This window comes from Thermobia domestica, chromosome 3 (assembly GCF_964235325.1).
Source record: "Thermobia domestica chromosome 3, izTheDome1.hap1.1, whole genome shotgun sequence".
NCBI classification, from domain to species: domain Eukaryota; kingdom Metazoa; phylum Arthropoda; class Insecta; order Zygentoma; family Lepismatidae; genus Thermobia; species Thermobia domestica.
The window spans coordinates 238,776-260,759 of record NC_137456.1 but is presented as its reverse complement, the minus strand read 5'-3'; the positions used below and the strand labels follow the sequence as shown (position 1 = coordinate 260,759).

Genomic DNA, 21,984 nt, shown 5'->3' with positions numbered 1-21,984 from the left:
CATTAGTGTATTTAGTTTTGATAATAACTATTCAATCTTTCCACTTCGAATCGCACAAGAAAAGAAAGAAAAACATATTCATCTGTTATATCTTAAAAGTGAAAACTCATTATTGTTGGATTAAAGACTTGTGGAAGCTTGTAGGCAATCAAATAACTAAAGATGGTCATAAAAGATTCCTATGTGAAAGATGTTTCGCTAAGCATTTTAAATCAGAAGAGTTATTAAAAGAGCATGAAAAATACTGTGGATTATATTCAGCTGCAAAAATCGTTTTACCAAAAGAATGGAATAAGGTACTTGAATTTATTAATTATAAACGATCTTTGAGAATTCCATTTACAATTATTGCTGACTTTGAATCACTATTAAAGGAAATTATTACATGCCAACCTGATCCAGAAAGATCTTATTCAAACGCATATCAAGAACATAAACCAAATAGTTTTACATACTATGTCAAAAGCACTTTAGATTCTTATAAAAGCAAACCAGTAGAATATATAGGAGATAATGTATCAGATGTATTTGTAGAAAAATTAAAAGAAGAAGCTATTAAAATTGCAAAGATTTATGATACTTATAAACTTATGAATCGTCTTACAGAAGAAGAAAGAAATATATATGAATCATCTGAAAAATGTCATATTTGTGAAAGAACTTTTGAAGAACTTCCACGCTTATTAGAAAAGAAAATAGGTTAAATATTTTAACTAGTTATTTAAAAAAGAAAATCGAAGAAGGTTATAAACATCTAGAAGAGGAATTGTATATGAAAAAAGATGATGATGATATTGATGATATAGATGACATATTAATAGATATAAAAGAGCAAAAGAAGGATATAGAAGTTATACTTGATGAATGTACTAAAGAATTGAAAAAGACTATAAACAATATAAAATCATGTATAACCAAAGTTGCTGATCATGATCATTTAACTGGAAAATTTAGAGGAGCTGCTCATTCTTATTGTAACATAAAATATACAAACCCAAGATTTATTCCTGTGTTCATTCATAACTTATCTGGATACGATACACATCTATTTATAAAAAGTTTAGGAGGCGGAGAATTAGAAGAAAAGATAACTATAATGCCTAACACAGAAGAAAAGTATATTACATTCTCCAAAACGATAAAATACAAGAATAAAGAAAATAAAGAACGATCAATCCAATTAAGATTTGTAGATTCGTTTAGATTTTTATCAAGAAGTCTAGCTGAATTAGCAAAAAATTTAAAACCAGAACAATTTAGAGAAACATTAAAATTCTTTCCTAAAAATGTAATTGATTTAGTAAAAAGAAAAGGTATCTATCCATATGATTATGCTGATTCACCTGAAAAACTAGATGAACCTGTTCCACTATCTAGAGACAAGTTTAAGAATAGATTAACAGGAGAAGATATAAGTGACGAGGATTATAACCATCATCTATTAATCTGTAAGATATTCAATTTAAAAACCTTAAGAGAATATACTCAATTCTACAACAAAACAGATGTACTTCAATTAACAGACATTATTGAAAACTTCAGAGATACAGCTCTTAATACATATAAATTAGATCCTGCATGGTATTTCACAAGTCCAGGCTTCTTCTGGGATGCAATGTTAAAGATGACACAACAAAAATTAGAATTGTTAACTGATTATGATAAACTGCTCTTTATAGAAAAAGGTATAAGAGGTGGAATTTCTCAATGTTCAAATAGATATGCAGTAGCTAATAATAAGTATCTAGAAAATTATAATCCTAAAGAGAAAAGTTCTTACATAATGTACATGGATGCAAATAACGAATATGGATGGGCTATGAATCATCATATGCCTTATGGAGAATTCGAATGGAAAAAGGTTATTAATGGTGTAAATGATAAATACTGGATAAATAAAATATTAGAGACAGACGATGAGTCTAATACTGGATATATACTAGAAGTCGATTTAGAGTATCCAAAAGAACTTCATAATAAACATTCAGATTTGCCATTAGCTCCTGAAAATTATATAAACAACAAGAAACTTCCAAAATTATTAACAACACTTTACGATAAAGAAAACTATATATTACATTATCAAAATTTAAAATTCTATGTGTCACAAGGTCTCAAAATTAAAAAGATACATAAAATATTAGAATTTAAACAATCAGGCTGGTTAAAGAAATATATAGAATTAAATACAGAACTTAGGTCGCATGCAAGGAATGATTTTGAAAAAGACTTCTATAAACTAGCGAATAATGCAGTATTTGGAAAGACTATGGAAAACAAGAAAGAGAGTAGATATAAGACTAGCACATAATGTAGAATTAGCAGAGAAACTAATAGCTAAACCTACTTTTAAAGATAGAACTATATTTTCCGAAGATCTAGCTGCTATTCATATGTATAAGACAAAAATTACTTTTAACAAGCCTATCTATGTTGGGATGTCTGTTCTGGATATATCTAAAATTTGTCTATATGATTTCTATTACAATGTGTTGAAGAATAAATATGGAGATAAAGTCAAACTATTAATGAGTGACACAGACTCGGTTATAGCACATATAGAAACAGAAGATGTATATGAGGATACGAAAGCTATGTATGAGCATCTAGATACATCTGATTACAAAGATAATAACAAATATGGGATAAAACAAGTTAACAAGAAAGTATTAGGAAAATTCAAAGATGAACTGAAAGGTGAAATCATAGGAAAAGTTGTAGGTCTCAAATCAAAGATGTATTCAATACAAGCACCTCAAATAGACCTCGAAGATAAAGACTTTAAAAGTAAATTTGATAAAGACAAATGTTGTAAAAAGGCAAAAGGAATAAAATCGAATATTGTTAAATCAGAAATAACTTTCAAAGATTACGAAGATTGTGTCTTAAAAGATTATGAATTATATAAAATGCAAAATACTATTAGGAGTAAAAGACATAATGTATATTCAGTAGAAGAAAACAAGCTAGCTTTAAGCTCTTACGATGATAAAAGATACATATTAGAAGATGGGATACATACTCTAGCTTGGGGTCATTATTCGATAGATTTAAGGAAATTAGATTTACTAACAAAGCTAAAAGAACTAATGGATAGTTATATCAAAGGGAGACAAGAAAAAGAAAAGCGAAGAATAGAAAGTTTAAGAAATGTTTAGATGTAAGTTTTAGATGTAAGTTTAGGTGTAAAATTCTTTTATGGTTATATATCATAAAAGTAAATTGAAGATGTATGGGGTCAATGTGGGGGGAAGATGTAATTTTCGATGTGTATAATTAGATTCTATGCTGGGGGATTTCATATATAAAAAAGCCTGGTTTGAGGAAGTGGCCCCAAACTGGTTTTATGAATACTACTTACTTGCCCTCCCTTGGAAACCACAACATGGGCGCCCTTGCTATACTGGTATTTAATTTATTGTTATTGACGGGGCGGCATTTTTACAATGGCTCGAAGGCGGCAAAAATGTTAAATACGTCCCTGAATATCACGCTACTGATCTTCAACGATGGCAGGATTCAAAAGAATGGTCACTCTGTTTTCTGTTAAAAATTTAGTAGTCGTTTACTGTTGCAGTAGTTTTCTTCTTTTCTTTATCCCCCATCTTAACAATTGTTCATAACATGTCAACCCTTAACCTGCCTTGAAATGTGTTCGCGATTGCTTGCACCCGACCGAATGAAACTGCCACCCCCTTAACAATGAAATAGACAGCGCGGACACTGGCGAGCGGGCTTAAAAAAAAAGAAAAAACTCTATGGTCTTATGAGCGCTTATTCCGGCCGAGTCAGTGTGAGTAGTGTGCTTAATTTGTGTAGTGTCATAATTCGTGTGAGATGAATCAGGTAAGATACTTACAAACTAAAAACCTAGATTATCAAGATCGTCTTTCAGCAAAAGAATTAGGCCCATCAAGACCAGAGCTATTCATAAACCAAGTGTTCAAAGATAAAAATAGAACGTACAATAGACGTTTCAGTAAAAGCGTGTACGAAAAGTGGGAATGGATGTGTGGGTGTCGTGTAACTATTTTGCTTTCCGTGCATTTTGTTCGGTAGAGAAGATATGTGGACTAAAATTGGTGTACGGGACTTGAAACATTTGCCTGAAAAAAGCAAAAAAACATAGCTTGTCAAAATGTCATTTGGATAACGAAATGAGTTTCGCTGTGTTGGGGAAGATGGATATCAGGGTACAGCTTGATGATGGTTACAGGGTGTCTGTACGCAGACATAACGAACTTGTTATTAAAAATAGATACATTTTGTCACGCATTATAGTAGATTGTATACCTAACTACTAGCGCACTTTCCCCTCCACCCCCTAACTACCAAAAATTACATATCCGCCACTGACCATTGAACTTTAACACAGAAGGATAGCATAAAGCGAGATTGGGTAATTGTACTGCGCATATGCTTTTATGACATTTAAAATCATAAAAACTTACATCTAAAACTTACATCTAAAAACTTACAATCTAAAACTATTTCTCTTCTATCTTATAGTGTCCCCATGGTAGAGTATCTATCCCATTCTTTAAAACACATCTCTTATCATACACACAACTTAAAGCTAGCTTATTTACTTCTATACTGTACAAATCGTGCTTATAACTTCTAATCAAATTAATCTTATAATATTCTTTTTGGCTAATCAAACAGTCCTTATACTTGTTAAATGACAGTTCTTTATACACAACACTCTTCTTAACACCTTTAGCTTTCTTACAACATTTTTCTTTATCGAACTTACCTTTAAAGTCTTTATCTGCTAAATCTATTTCAGGTGCTTTTATACTGTACATCTTACTTCTTAAACCCACAAACTCTTCTATGATTGTGCCTTTAATCTCATCCTTCATCTTACCAAGTATTTTCTTATTGATTTGCGGTATCTTATATTTGTTATCTTTAGGGTAGTCACTGGTATCGAAGTAATCAATGTAGTTTTTCATGTCCTCGTACACATCTTCTGTTTGAATATGGTATATATAGCTATCAGTATCTGTATAACATACTTCTATTTTGTCTTGGTATTTTGGTTTCATCACATTGTAATGGAAGTCGTACATTAAATATTTCGATAGATCTAAGATACTCATTCCAACATATATTGGTTTATTGAAAGTTAATTTTGTTTTATTCATTATGATCGCACACAGATTCTCAGTGTAAATAATTCTATCTTTAAAATTTGGTTTAGCAATTAGTTTTTCTACTCTTGTTGGATCACATTCTATTTTTATAGGTTTACATCTCTTTCTAATATTTTCCATAGTCTTTCCAAAAACTGAATTGTTCATGAGCTTATAAAAGTCTTTTTCAAAGTCATTTGTTGCTCTAGTTCTCATCTGCGTGTTTAAATCAATATATTTCTTTAACCAATCTGATTGTTCGAACTCTATTACTCGGTGTATCTTGTTAAGTTTTAATCCAAGTGAAAGACATTGTTTTAGGTTTCGATAGTGAATTACATATTTTTCTTTGTCATATAGGGTTGTTAAGAGTTTTGATTGTTTTGAACCAGGTGGACACATGTTTTGAGGTGCTAATGGGTAGTCTTTGTGATAGTCATGCAATTCTTTAGGATATTCAAGATCAACTTCTAATATGTAACCAGTATCAGAATCATCAGGTATACTTGTGAAATCTATTTCTCTTATCTCATCTTCACTTAACCATCTGAATCCCTTATACGGCATATATTGACTCATTGCCCACCCATACAAGTTATTGGCATCTAGATACATTAAGTAAGAATCTTCTTTATCCTTATCGTAATCTTCCATATACTTATTGTTTGCTTTCACATATCTTTTTGAGCATTGACTAATCCCGCCTCTTATACCTTTCTCTATCATCAATACCATATCGTAATTAGTTAATAACTCTAGTTTTATAGTTGTCATCTTTAACATTGCATCCCAAGCTAAACCTGGTGCTGTCATATACCAAGCTGGATCGAGACCATAAGCTTTAAGACATGTTTCTCTAAAGTTCTCAAACACATCTGCTAATAACAACACATCGGTTTTTAGATATAAGTCATGGTATTGTCCGAGATTCTTAATTTTAAATGTTTTCCACACTTTCTTTGCATGCTTATAATCCTCATCGCTTATATGTGTGTTGTTAACCTTGTTGTAGAATGCTTCCTTTGGTGGTAATTTTCTTTCTCTAAACCTATCCCAATTGTTAACATAATCGTACGGATAAACACCTTTTCTTGTTACAAGGTTAAATTGTTCTTCATCATGATAGAAGTGTTGTGTGTGTACCATTTGTTCTCTCGTTAGGTTTGATGATAATTTGTCTAAACTACATGCCATAAATCTAAATGAATCTACGAATTTTAATTTGATAGTTCCAACTTTTTTACTGAATGATATGTAGCGTTGCTCGTTATTAGGTAATAATTCTATTTGTTCTTTATTACATCCTAGCTCTTTTATAAACAAGTGAGAGTCATATCCAGATAAGTTATGTATAATCACAGGTACGAACTTAGGTATTCTAACTTTCAAATTACAGTTGTTACATAATGCAGCTACAAACTCTCCTGTTATATGATCGTGATGTTTAACTTTGTGGTTTTCTGATGTATATTTTACTTTACAGTAAGAACAGGATTCGGATTGGTTGAACTCTTTTATCTGTTTACGTGTTAATGGTAATTCATTATTTTGACTATATATGTTTGATATTTGTTTAGCTTCTTTCTTTAACATTCTTATGAACTTTTTCGCTGCATCTTTACCTCTATACACAACAGGATTAGTTTTACTCCCATCACTTTTTACAATATAGTAACAGAACCCAGATGGTTTGTGCTGTTGATATTTTTTGGTATATGACTCATCTTCTGAATAACATTGTTTACATCCCATAACCTTATGTAGCAGACATTCAAAATCAGCGTAAATCGTAAATGGCAACTTCATCGTAAATTGATAGTTTTTAAATTCAACGTATGTATCTTTCAGTGGCATTTCTATCTTAACAGCTTCGTGAGTGGAACAATCTTTTTCGTGTTTATCTAATGCACATTGTGAGTAAAAATATAACAAGCATCTATCACATAAGTATTTTCGAGCTCTCCATTTAGTTATTTGGCTGCTTACTAATCTACTTAGATCTTTAATTCAACAATAGTGTGTTTTAACTTGGTCTTTAGTTTGTTCTTTTACATATAATAAATTCACATGGATGTCTTTCTTGTTTTTAGTATGATATAAAACGTATATTGTATATTTTCCATCATCACTATATGTATAAACGTTAAATGATATATTGAGTCGTCTTTCAATTTTTGGGATGTCACTTAGTTTTACAGGAAAATGAATATCTTTTAATTTTTCTTCTAAGTCTAGAACGATATGATTGTACTTTGGTGGTCGTTGTGGGTCTTTTTCAACAGAATGCAATGCAGAGGCAATTGAATACAAGAAACATTTTTCACCTTTGTTCTTTACATTGATAGCTTTTTTCCTTTTGATTTCATTTGGTAGTTCTATATATGATGATCCTCTATATGGTGCATATTTATTAAGAGCTAACTCCAAGTAGTTTATATTTGTAAGAGCCCATCCAGAACCTCTAGCTTGGAACTCATCCATTCTTGCTCGTAATATTTGTTTAGCATCACTTAAGAATTCTTTTAGATTGGTTGATTGGAATACCTCTTTGTTATTAATGTTGAAGTAAATGTTTTGAATCTCTTTACCTTTCTTATATTGACAGCTTATTAGGAGATTAGCCTTTAACGACCCATGTTTTTGTAAGCTGATGTTCAATCTATTTATTAAAGCTTTTGATGTTGAGGTGATATATTGTTCTAGTGGATCATGTTCTTTATAAGTTGTTGTAAATCTCCATGTTTCTAATCTTGATTTGAATGCTGTGCTTTTAAGTTTTACATCGATTGGTTGTGATTCAACTTTGATTCTTGGTTCTTCAATTACTTCTTGTTTAAAGGGGAATATATTTCTAATCTGTCTTCTGCTTTGTTCATCATCATGTTGTTTAAGAAGGTCTATCAGTTCTGCTTTTTTTAATCGGGAATATCTTCTGATTCCCTTCTCTTTACATTGTCGCCTTAACTCTACTACGGTAAATTTACTATAATTACTCATCTTATTTATTATATAGAAAATCTTCGTTAGTACTCTTCACCGGGTTATTTCAGTTCATTTTCATTTGTCCTAGTACAACGCTTAACATTGTACACTCCTGCCATTGTCTACATATTAAGCGTTGTATTAGAACACGGCTTTCATGGGATTAACCCATCAAAGTCACATATACACATTTAAAACTGAATCATTTTTGTAAGCTTACTCATCATCATCATCAGCAGCATCATCATAATCATCACTACCATATTTGTATTCATCATCACTACTCAAATCAGATGTTTTTTGTTGCATTACTAATAACTCTTTTTCCTTTAACAGTATTTGCTTCTCTAGTAGTGTTGCTAAGAGTTTAAGATCATGATGAATTAGTTCAAGTCTATCATGTAATAAATCAAAATCTTTCTCCATATTTGTTATATAGAAAACCAACAAAAATGAAATAAATTTAAAAATCTAAGAATAAAAACAAACATGACTAGTGCTAAGGAAATATTATCTTACAAACCTATATTTGATTGTGTATGTAAATATTTAGATATTGGCGGTTATAATGATAAAGACAAAATAAATTTTAGCGTGTCCATAGGTATGTTAGATCATTTGTTCAAGAAGGCCACTAAAGAAAACAACTCATTTCTTACGCAAAACATTCTCTATGCGAACGTTATGAACTTGTCTGATGAAATATTAGATTCACTGACTGATGAGCAATGGCTATCTATAGGCTATGATGATTATGAGGAGGAATATAACTATGAACACATTACAGAAGACTTCATACGCAAATATCTGCAGAAAGTTAATTTGAGTGAAATATGTTTATGGAAAAATTTATCGGAAGAGTTTATAAGAGAATTAGCTGATAAAGTTGATTGGGAGATTATTTCAGGAAGCCAAGACTTATCAGAAGACTTTATAAGAGAATTTGCAGATAGAGTTGATTGGAAAGAAGTATCGTATAATCAAAAGCTATCTGAAGAATTTATTAATGAGTTTATAGATAAAGTTGATTTTGATGCTATATCTTACAAAAACGAACTCTCTGAAGCCTTTATACGAGAACATGCAGATAGAGTTAATTGGTGGTACATATCTGGAACTCGTCAATTATCAGAAAACTTTATAAGAGATTACGCTGACAAAGTAGATTGGGAAATGATTTCAATGTCTCAAAATTTAACAGAAGAATTTATTGCAGAGTTCGAAGGTAGAGTTCATTGGACTAACATTTCAACTTATCAAGACCTATCTATAGACTTCATATATGCATATAAATATTTTGTGGATTGGAGAGCTATAATAAGAAAATATCATAATAATCCCAATTTAGGTGATATGTTGAATGTAGCATTCTCTGTTGCAGCAGAGGGTTAATGCATAACTAATTATCTTTTATGGCTATTATACCATAAAAGTTGTATGTTTGAAAGGGGTCCAGTGTTGGTGGACCCCAGTTGTAACTTTAATTATCAGATAATAACCTATCGTATAAACAATCAATTTCTTTAACCAATTCTTCTTCTGATAAGGACGTCCAAAACTCATTACCCTTACCTTTACGAATATCTAGTTCTTGTTGCATTAGATTAAATAGCTTAATACTGTTAGGATCTCTAAACTTTTCGTATATTATTACATGATTCGGATATTTTTCTTCTTCTCCATTAAGAGGCTTATATAGACTTCTCTTTTGACATCTGATAGCATAATAAGAGTAAGGATCATTAGGTTTGTTCTTCTTATATATGATTAGGCAATTATCGTTTGAAACATCATCTGTATATGGTGCTGCAATTTCTTTTAAGCTCTCGTTTTGAATTCTCAATCTCTCCATTGTTTGATCTATTTCTTCTACTCTTTTTTGCAACTCTTCATTGTCTTGTTGATACTGTCTAAATTCCTGAGTGAAGTAATTAATAATAATTTCATTACATTTAATATAAAAATCTGGTGAAACCCATCTTGCTATATCAAGTATTAACTCTTTCGGAACATATGTTCCTCGTATAATACCTAATTGCCCACCTTTAACAATCTTAAAGTCATTCCCACGAATTCGTTGCAATGACTTTATATAAGAAATTAACTCTTTGGATTGTTTATTTTCTAACCATTTATAAAATTTCTTTCCACCATCTTGACACAGTTTAGTAGCATTGAAGTATCCTGTACTCTTATCTATAATCAACTTGAAATCACCAAACAAACCATACCAGTAATCATCTTTAATCTGTTCGTAGCAAATATCGTTTAAACTAGGAAAATTATCCATAGTACCCATATTTATTATATAGAAAATCTTTATTTTTAACTTCATTTTCGTTACCAGCTAGTTTTTACTGTCTAAGATGAGTTTCTGAAGTTCCCAGCTTCGGGGGAATTTTGAAGTGGTCTAGACCGCTTATCTTTTCTGAAATGAGCTTGTCTTCTGATGTTTTGTTTTGTGTCATGATGGTGTATTTTGCAACCGGAAAATCTTCCGTTCGGGGGTTTGTACCTTTAGATGCGAGAAAATACTTAACAGATAGGGAGCTCCGATCGGTGCTACCAAAAATAACTAATTATCTTTTATGACTATTATACCATAAAAGTTGTATGTTTGAAAGGGGTCCAGTGCTGGTAGACCCCCAGTTAGTTCCCTTGTTTAGTTGGGTTTGATGGACGAGCCATAAAACCTTTTCAACAACGACAAATACAATTGAGACACTTATGACCTTATACTCAAAAACAAATCAACAACAAACTCATCGTCGTCTTCTCCTTCAATATCCACGTGACAACCATACGAAACAACACAGCTATATTTTTCTTTGACTTTGTTTAGGAGGTTGACTGAGTTTGGATCTTTGGTTTCTGATAACACTGACATTCTTGGGTACTTTTCTTTAAGGCACTGAAGTCTTGCTTTGATGTTTCGCTGCTGAACCCTTCCAACCCAAAATTTGTATGACTCGTAACGCCTAACCTGATCGTGTTTGTCTGTGTCGTACTTGTCTACTATGTCTTGAAGCTGACCAGCTGTGAGGTTCTTTTTAATAATAACTAGCTTGTGTACTTTCCCTGGATCTTCTGTATGTTCTGCAGCTATCTCTCTAAGTCTTGTGTTTTCTATTCTTAAATCGTTCATTTGTTGTTCTATCTCTTCTACTCTTGATTGTAACTCTTCTTGGTCTTCTTGAATCTGTTTAAAATTAGAAACGAAATAGTCTTCGATGATTACATAACATTTTTCGTAAAAGTCATGTGATGTCCAAAAAGCAATAGCTAGGAAAATTCTTTTGTATACATATGTGCCAGAAATTAATAAATCTTTCTCGTTTGTACCTTTTGGTTCTATATAATACGTTAAATTTAGCCTCCTACAATTATAGGAAGCTAATTTTTCATTGTAGTATTCCAATAATTCTTTAGAATCTTTATTTTTCAGCCAGTTGTCAAACCTCTTACCACCACTCTGACACATCTTAGTAGCGTTGAAATATCCTGTACTCGTATATAATCAACTTGAAGTCACCATACAGACCATACCAATACTGATCCTTGATCTGCTCGTAACAAATATCGTTTAAACTAAGAGAATTATCCATAGTACTCATATTTATTATATAGAAAATCTTTATTTTTAACTTCATTTTTGTTACCAGCTAGTTTTACTGTGTAAGATAAGTTTCTGAAGTTCCTAGGATCCGAGGGACTTCGAAGTTTGTTGCAGTAATCATTTTCGGAGTTTTTACCCACACAAATGAGCGGTTGGTAGAATCGTCCCCATCGCCTTTTTTGATAATTTCCACAGCTCGAATACGAGCGCTAGAAATATATGTTATGGGGGTATCGTTTCGTTACCCCCTTATCTCATTTAAACCAACCTTTTATGGCATAATAACCATACAAGACAAACATCTATATTTACACTACAACATTACTCTTATCTATCCAACTATTATGCGAATCATCAAACCCTAGCCATTTGACATATACTTTATCACCTTTCTTTCTCAACACCTTTTCTACCAAGTATTCATCCTTATGTTTCGTCTTTAATAGTTCTGGTTCGTAAAATCTACCTTGCACATCCTCTTCTTGTAAATCTTTAATTCTATATGTAGGCGGATTAGATGGAATAACTTCGCTAATAACAAATACTTCTGTTGACCAATTAGGTGTATATCCTTTCTCAAATAACCCTTTCGACTTACTTATACGAACATGATCACCTAACTTGTATTTGGGCTTAACACGCTTATATTCTTTTTGATACACTTTCTCCAATATTGTTCGCTCATTCTTCTTATTAACTTCTATAGGTTTTAAACCAATTGTTCTATGAATTTGATGATTATACTCTTTAACTAGTGTTGGTAATATCTCTATCCATTTATAATTCCCTTGTGTTGTGAACCTCTTCCACATGTTCTGCTTAAGTGTTCGATTAAATCTTTCAACCACAGAAGCTTTCTTACCACTATAGGTTGAGTAGTGATTAATCTTAATTTCATCCATCAACTTCTTAAACTCTTTATTGTAAAACTCTTTACCTTGATCTGTTTGTAAGTTGCTAGGTTTTCTCGTTCTTAATATGGATTCGAATGCTTCTGTGACATTCTTACCACTCTTATCTTTAACAGGAACAGCAAACGCATATTTCGAGAACACATCTATAATCGTTAGCAAATACTTATAACCTTTATTGATTTTGAAAACGCCTTTTAATACTCCACTATCCATTTCTACATGATCAGCCTGCCAAAGATCATCGATACCTTTTATAACTACACTTAATCTGTCAAAGTTTTTTCTAGATGGTTTGTGAATTTCTTCTACAATGTCTTCTCTAATACCTTTACCTTCTTCTAGTCAATCAGGCTTTTTAACGAATTGGGTTTTAGTAATACCACATACAGAACAAATACCTTTCTTGAGATATCTTCCATTCTTTGTTTGTTCAATTCTAATGGTATCTTTCTTCGTATCTGTCGATTTCTTACACTTAACACAATACATCCTGTTCATTATATAGAAAATCAATAACTATCGCTGTTTAATATTATGCTATCAACATTCTCACCATCATCATCACTATCTTCGTCTTCTCTTTCTACATGCATAAGAAGCAATAGTAATTTACAATGTTTCAGATCAGAATCTTTAGATGGTCTAATTGCCAAATTATCATTTGTATTAAATTGCAATGGAAAAGTTTCAACTAGAGAATCATTAAAATATATATCTATATAATACGTATTGTAAGATGACTCTATATGCATTATCCTACCTTTATAAAGAAATTTGTATGTGATAGAGAGATTATGTATAAAAAAGAACGGAGTTTCAACATTTTCTGATATCAATCGACTATGAAGCTCTATAACATAACTCCGTTTGATGAAGTTAAGCTCTTCTTTCAACATAGCAATATCTTTTCTCACAATTGCATTATCTAACTCTGATGTCATTTTAACATTACCAAAGATATCCATATTTATTATATAGCAAACGTCTTTAGGAAAGCTCTCTCTCTATGTACATTACACCAAACAATAATTGTCCTTCTTCCATAGCAGAATTTTTATTTGGTTTAATCGTAATTATATCGTTCTTCTTAAAGTCAAAAGGTATCTCTTTAATCAAAGTATCACCCAAATATATATCTAGAAAGTATATATCCAAACTTAATTCCATGTGCATTATTTTCCCATTATAGAGAAATTTGTAACCGTTAGAGAGATTAAATATTCTAAAGATTGGCTCCTTAACGTTTTTAGCTCTTAATCGATATAGTAGAGACATGGTTTCTTTTTGCATAATCAATCTAGTAGTATCCATCCTAATCTTTTGAAAATCTTCTTTCTTTATGTATGTGTCTTGTAACGTTTCTAATGCATCTCCAAATCGTTTTCTATCGTTCTCTAATTGGGCTTCTATTGACCTAAGTTGACTTACGCTAACAACATCATTTAAATTCTCCAACAATTTTAATTTTTCTTCGCTAATATCAACATCACCTTTTCTATCTTTAACATTGCCAAATATATCTATACTCATTTATTATACAGAAAATGTCCATCCTAGTTTTTCAAAACATTTCTTTAACATCTCTATTTGTCTAGGTGAGCGTTTAAAATCAATATCAACATGAACATCATGCTTTTTCAACAGATAGTGCAATACACATTTCAAGTTAATAAACAATGCTCTTTTCGCATACAGTTCCCTAAAGACCTCGTGTAAGTTTTCGAATTCATTTATAAGTGTTTCCTCCATATGTTGTAATTTTAATGGTTTTTGATCGGTAAGGTGATAGTGTATTAAATAGACATCATCATAATATTTTGTGCATTTGTTTTTCTTTAGTACTTCTAGAACATCTTTTGTTGATATTAAATCTCTTGGTATATCTCTAAGTTCATCATTTAACACCTTGAGCACCTCTTCAGGAATAATTCTATCCTGTAAAGCTTGCAAACGAGATAACTGTAACTTAAATCTTTTTATAGTATCATACCATGGTTTTCGTACGCAAGCAGCTTTCGTTTCTTCACAAGTACTGTAAACCCAACCACTCTCTACAGAACAATCATCACAAATGTAACTACTCATACCTTTTGTTAATGACTTAATACCACAATAACTGCATTGTAATGGTCTAGAGCTATAATTTGACAGCAAGTCCTTTAAGGTAATTATTGGACGTAACTTTCCCAACTCTTCTTCCGTGTACAAAACTTTTGGTATTAACCTTTTCCATAAATCAATAACATTGTATACGTTGTTTTTATCTTTTAAGTCTATCTCGCTAACATCCTGAAAATACTGATAAAAATTATATCTATCTAGTGCATCGAGTTCATCCTCATGCTTCTCAAAATAATCTAAAAATCTATTGTGTATAGCTTCCATATTTATCTTAAAGCAAAACTTTTATGGATACAAACCATAAAAGCACTTAATCATTTTTAATCATATACATAACGTCGCTAAAAGAATACTCTTGATTTAGAAGATTTAAAACCTCAACACAAAGATGACCACATATAACTGAGTTAAAGTCTTGTATTCGTTCGTCATTGTAAAGTAAGTTTTCGGTACCAATATATTGTACCAGTTGTTTAGGAGGAACACCACCATAAGAATCGAACACGTACTTTATGTTGTTTTCTTTCCAATAGCATATCCAATGAGTACCAATGTTTTCTGATTTATCAAGGTTAACTATACCACACTCATGTACATAGGGTTTTTGTGGAAGTTCATCACTCATAAATACACCTCTAAATCGTTTTATCTTTAATTCTTTAACCAACCTCTCTATATCGAAGTTGGTCAATGGTTTTAGTTTTTCGACTTCTTTGGTTTACCTGCTCCCTGCTTTTCTTCCATAGCCATATTGTGTCTTTTTTGTTCTTCAAGTTCTTGTTTATTCTTCTTAGCATCAAGTACAGTTTTAGTAATCGCTGCTGCGCCACCTGCTAATGAGCCAACTGCTCCTAAAGCTGCTAGAATGGCTGGAATTGTAAAGATAAAACCGCCAATATGCTCTTTCTTAATCTTTTTCATTTGTGCAGTAGTTAAAGTTAAATCCATTCCTTTACCTTCTTTAATTTTCTTGGCTTTATCGTTAAGTTGTTTCTTTGTTAATACATGATCAATATTTAAATCCTTTAGTTCGTTATAAGGAACACTAAACATACAACCTTTAATAGAACACATCTTCCTATTTATCTAAGAGAAAATCTTGGTTTGCAAAAGTACAGTTGTTGTTGCTCCACCAAAATCAATTAAGGAATCATTCTCATCTGTTATCCTTATCTCAAAATTATCAACCTTGTCTTTGGATATAGGGAAAAATAATGGATAAGTAGGCTCGTAAATAATACTATGTTTGAACTCGGCATCTGTTTTAAATGATGCTAAAATTCCTGTTTCTCTATGTGTGTATTCTGTATCTTTAACAAACATGCCATCTGCTATATTACAGTGAACATTTATAGTATCAAACGGATGAAACTTTGGCAACTTACTTCCAATATGTGTTTTGTTCTTTTCTAAAACTTCAAAAACATTAAACCCGAGGACAGTGCCTATACTCCCAATTGTAACATCATTACTATCAGTTTCAATTTTAACTCTATTTCTTAAATGATCTTCTGATAATGTTATGTTGATGGATTGAGATTTTAAATATTCATTAAGACTGTTTAAGCTGTATTGCCCTTCTGGTATAAAAACTTGTCTATCACCATATGAGAAACTGTTTTTTTGTGTTATGTTCGGAGTTAGATATGTACTGTAAAACCCAACTAGTCCTATACTTAAATAGTTGCTCCTGTTGTCTAATTCGTAATGGAGTTTCTTCTTTAAAACCGAAGTATCACTCGTTAGCTTAAATACCTTAGCCATTTATTATATAATAAATGAATGAGTTTGATTTACCTAGAGATATTCCAAGAGAGAAAGTAATCAAGTTAATAGAAGATGTCATTCGAAAGTTAGAATACAGTTTAAAGAAGAAAAAGAGAAAACTACGAATTGTTAAATATGCATACTACTCTTTGATCACGTTATCAGTTATTCTTTCTGCAACAACTGGGTTTATCAATATTTTTATACCTGTAACAATTTACTCAATATCAACAACGTCTTTTGCAACTGGAAGTGCTATAATAACAGGTTTGTCTTCTAAGTTAAACATAAGCAAAAGAAAAGACGAATATAAAACCATTGTCACTTGTATTAGCTCATTTAAAGAACAGTTAGAGATGATAATAACATTGAATGGTGAAATGGATAGCGAATATATAAAAGATACGTTGCTTAAGATCAGAGAACAACTTAAAGATATAAGATAGGCTATGTAAATACAAGTCAAGTCTCTAATCCTTGGCCCTTCACATGTGAAGGACCTGAAAGTCTTGTAAACGTACAAGCACTGACTAAACACATAGACGAAGATGAAGAAGACAAAGTTACATACAAACAAATCAAGGTCCCGTTTTCGGGGACCTTGTCAAGTGTACATCCTCATACAATCTTCATCAACGAATCTGGTCTGTACTCTCTAATCATAAAAGAACGATTTTCTCTATAATAAATGAGTAAGAAAACTATTAGTTGGGATGTAAAAGAGATGATAAAAGAAACAACAGCTAAGAAAAGAAATGGGGAACTTATACCTGATGATGTTCGTTGTCTTATCGTGGGTCCGTCGGCGTGTGGTAAAACGTTTTTGCTATTTAACTTCTTATTACAGCCAGGCTGGTTAAACAATAATTACTTCTACATATATTCTAAAAGCATGAATCAACCAAGGTATGAGCAGTTAAAAGATCGATTTGAAAAGACAGAACTAAAGTTTAAGAAACAAATAGCAACGTTCTTAAGCGGTAATGATTCTATTGTACCTATTGATGAATGTGAAAAATACTCTGTTGTTGTGTTTGACGATTACATTTTGGAGAACCAAGATACTGTTAGAAATTACTTTACGATAGGCAGACATAGACATTTAGACTGTTTCTATCTTGCACAAACATATTCAAAAGTACCTAAACAGCTTATAAGAGATAACGTCAACTTCCTATGTATATTCAGACAAGATGATACTAATCTTAAACATGTGTATAATGAGTGAACGCATCTCCTGTAATGGTACAATGAGTTCAGCAAAATTATGTGCAAATTTAGAAAAGAACTGAAAAAACGCACACACCCTATTCAAGCCCTTTCTATTCTTAGGTTTTGGTAGTTTTTTAATAGTTTCAAGTCGGCCCTCATCTATGGTCATCGTCCCACGTTCGAATTGAAACCCTAGATATTTTATTTTGGTTTGAAACAAAAGAGTTTTTGAAGGTGATACAGTTAATCCAGCTTCCCGGAACCTACTTACTACTTCCTCAACCAGTTTTTTATGTGATTCCAAATCAGGTGTAAATATTAACATGTCATCATAAAATATCTCTAAGTTATCCCCAATCAAGCCGTCTAATATTTTTTACATCAAATAACTCAAAACATGTGGTGAAGTTGATAGACCCATCGGCAGGCGCCGAAATTGATACATTTTATTTTTAGTTACAAAAGCTGTTACCTTTTTACTATTCTCAGTGAGCAAGCACTGATAAAAACTTTTCTTAAGGTCAATTTTTGAAAATATACGGTTATTTGATATACTAGAGATAACATTTTCAAGATTGGGTGACGGAAAATTACGTGTAATTATTTTCTTATTCACAAATCCATAAGCCACGACTAATCTCTTACTGTGGTCTTTATTTTCTACTAAAAAACACGGGCTGGAAAATGGAGAGGCATTAATCTCTTCTACCACCCCCTCTTTAATCAAATCTTGAATAAAATTATCCAATTCCTTTTGTTTATAGTTTGGTACACTATATGGTTGTAACTTAACAGGAGTATTTTCTACTAATTCAATTTGATAATAGAAATCCTTCACACACCTTAAACGATCCGTACTAACGTCTGAAAAAGAAGTTACTAAATTATTTACATAAGTTTGTAACTCAGTATCTTTATCTAAAAGTTCCGAAGAAACTTTATAATTACCTTCTGAAGATGCTGCATTCTGGACCTGGAGCACCTCATGATCGACATAGGTTTCCAATTCTGCAGCCATTGTTGCTCTCCTAGCGCCTGCTGTCTTGATCTGCATGTCCGATTTTGCATGGTTCTAGCGAATCGACCAGCCTCCTCAACCCGATTCAAGCGTGCTGGAGTGGGATGGACTACGCTATCCCTAAAAGATAAAAAGTTCGTCCGAGGAGTAGACTGTTGCAGGTTAGATGTTGGATTTATAGGAATTATTAACTTCCTAGATTGAATTTTGTAAAGTCTGTTGGACACATCTATCACTGCTTGATATTTTCGATGGAAACTATTTCCCAATAAGAGGTCAAACTCTGAAGATGGAACTATATAAAAGTTTTCAGAAAACTGTTCAAAACCCATAGGAAAATATAAGCGGACACGTGATTTAACTGTCACTTGTTGTTCTCCAAGACCTACAGCTTGTAAATTAACGTCTATTTCTCTGATTTTACACTGTTTTTGCAGATTTCTAAAGAATATCTCACTCACAAAGCAGGACTCACTCCCCGTATCTAGGAGGGCACTGATTAATTTTTCTTTTATATATGCAGGCACGACTAGAATATCTCTATTGTTTTTATTATATTGTGAAGAATTTACAGTTTGGAAACCAGATTTATTCACCAGTGACCCATGTTCCGAATTTCTACCTGTTCCTTTTTTGAAAATGTTTATTTGAACCCGAAGAACTAGTCACAATATTTTTCCGAATGGCACCTGTTTTACCTTGAAATTGTTCGCTACCTGATGACGTATGAGTATTGTCACTAGCAACTATTACATTTTGATTCAGTTCAGGATTTCCGTCTGAATATCTACTTTCTGCCAAATTTACGGGTTTACAATTTATACTAGGTTGACTAATAACGTTACAAATAGCCGTTTTATTCGTTATTATCTTATGGGGATTTTTATATACACTACCCATTACCGGTCCGACAGCATTCCGCAGTTTGTAATAATCATTACTATATCTATACATGTTATCAAAATGTAAAGCTGCGTCCTCAAGTTGTTCAAAAGTCATCGGTACCCCCTACAGTTGAAAAATTTATGAACCATTGGACTAACCATATTACAAATTAAATTACAAACAACTGGTTCCTCGAAATTCATATCCAAAACATGTATCAATGCCAATTTCTCTTCCACAAATTCATACAGAGTTTGATTTTCCCTCATAACTCGGTAAAATTCCAAGCGCATAAACTGCGTTCAAGCCAAAGGTGAGATGAATTTAATAACAAGTTGTCTACAAATGTCTCCCCAAACTGAACCTGTACCAATCATTGACTGTAAAAGGTAATTAAATTCCCCTTTAGTACGCGCTAAACTAGCTATTAAAATTACATCACACGGTAAATCCTTACTACGCACAATTTTATCTATTTTCAAAATGAACTGGAATGACTTCTCCGTATTTGTTCCGTCTACCAAAGGTAATTGATTAGTCTCGGCCAATAACAATTTATGCACCCCTTCGGTTGCTAATTTATTAAAATCAAAATTTAAATGCTCAGACCGCATACTATGTCTGTATACATTTCGTCTATCTAAGCCTGGAACAGAGGAAGAACGTATCCGTGGTCTCCCACGATTAGGTTCGACAAAGTTACCACTTAAATTTGATTCAACATTCTGAAAACAGGGATTTTCAAAAGCTACATATCCTACAAATCCTTCTTCACAACTTGAACTACTAGGTTCAAAATTATCAATATTTTCATAATTCTGCCTATTATCCATCTTTCCTGTAGCCAGAATTCAAAATTATCCGTATATTCTTCTCCTTTTACAAACAATAAATAAATGCGCAACAACTCGTGCCAACTTATGCTAGATGCACCGTCAAAAATTTTTCTCTCACAAATTTCATTTCTTCCATATATTTCCTGTATATTACTCTGCGGTTTTATTATTAACATTACATTCAAATTTAAACAAGTATATGGCCAAAACAAGTAGCACTTGAAGATTCGAAAGTTGTAACGTTGCATGCATACACACCAACCGTGGTCCCGTGATTAACTTGTCTGCAGGCAAAAGCCAAACCTTGCCTAACTACTAGAGACAGTTCCTCCCTTTACCTGCATACAAATTAATCACAAGCACACTTTGACGGGATAGTCGTTCCCCGATTCTTGTTTTGGCATGCAGGGTAAATTCACTGAAAAATTAAAAATCTCTTTTTTTTCCTCGTAGCGATTAGGCTTAATTTTGGAAACAGGAAATACAGGTAAAACTCTCAAATTTCAACTTGGAACAATTTGTTAAAAACCAAATATATATCCAACAATAACAATAAATATCCAAAACCTGAAGTAATTCGATTAAATTTCCCAACTTCTTCAAAAACTTTTAAACAAGTAATAACTCGAAAGATTAACATTAATTTTCCAAATCTTCAAGAAATCTCCAAAATAGTAAAACATTAATTTACCCGAAAAGTATTATTACTTCCAAAGATCCATTTTTTTCCGTACACATTGACTTACTGATCCCAAATACTGAAATTAACCTCTTTACGGTACTCACTGACGAACTGTTTCCAAGTATTGAAAATTAACTTCTTTATGGTACTCATTGACGAACTGTTTCCAAGTATTGAAAATTAACTTCTTTATGGTACTCATTGACGAACTGTTTCCAAATATTGAAAATTAACTTTTTTCTTTCCCAAAACCTACAATATTTCTCTGGTAGGTTAGGAATTACCAGTAATACGTCCACTCTTGTTTTAACTGGAATATTCATTTCTGTTAAATCCCAACATTATTAATGCGCTCTGAAAAAGGTTAAGCTCTACCATACACAATGATTATTGGGATTCGAACCCACATGGGAACTCCGAACCAATATGATGTGATCCAAACCAAAGAATTGGGGATCTTATGCACTATAATGGTAAATAATGAGAGGGCGAATAAATTTTAAATCTCCTTCCACTGCCAAAAGAGGTTAAATAATTCGTCCTCCCTTTATTTCCCAACACAGTACCAAGTTCAAGCCCAATTCTTCAAATAGGTAGAATATAGCACTCTACTTACCAAACCAGCATAAAAAAGATCACACATAATCTATTCTTCAAAATATAGGGTTAACACTATATTCAAAGCCACTAAATTCATATAACATTATGTCAATCATCAGATAATTCCAAAACACGTTTTCCAAATAGAATTTCAATGTTAAACCCACGAAACAAAATTTAGATTAATTTCCATACTACTCTCTTATAACTATC

General features: G+C 32.0%; 1 protein-coding gene across 2 annotated transcripts in view; it reads right to left on the bottom strand.

Annotated features, from left to right (window-relative positions):
• The window catches only part of LOC145682368 (uncharacterized), a 116,270-nt gene extending 94,286 nt beyond the window's left edge, over positions 1 to 21,984 (bottom strand). For both annotated transcript variants that reach the window (XM_081753945.1, XM_081753944.1), the window contains exons 1-2: positions 21,181 to 21,984; positions 18,699 to 18,888 (exon numbers count right to left, since the gene is read on the bottom strand). In XM_081753945.1, coding sequence (XP_081610071.1) covers positions 18,699 to 18,888; positions 21,181 to 21,227 — 237 coding nt within the window. In that variant the 5' untranslated portion in view covers positions 21,228 to 21,984. The remainder of the gene's footprint in view (positions 1 to 18,698; positions 18,889 to 21,180) is intronic.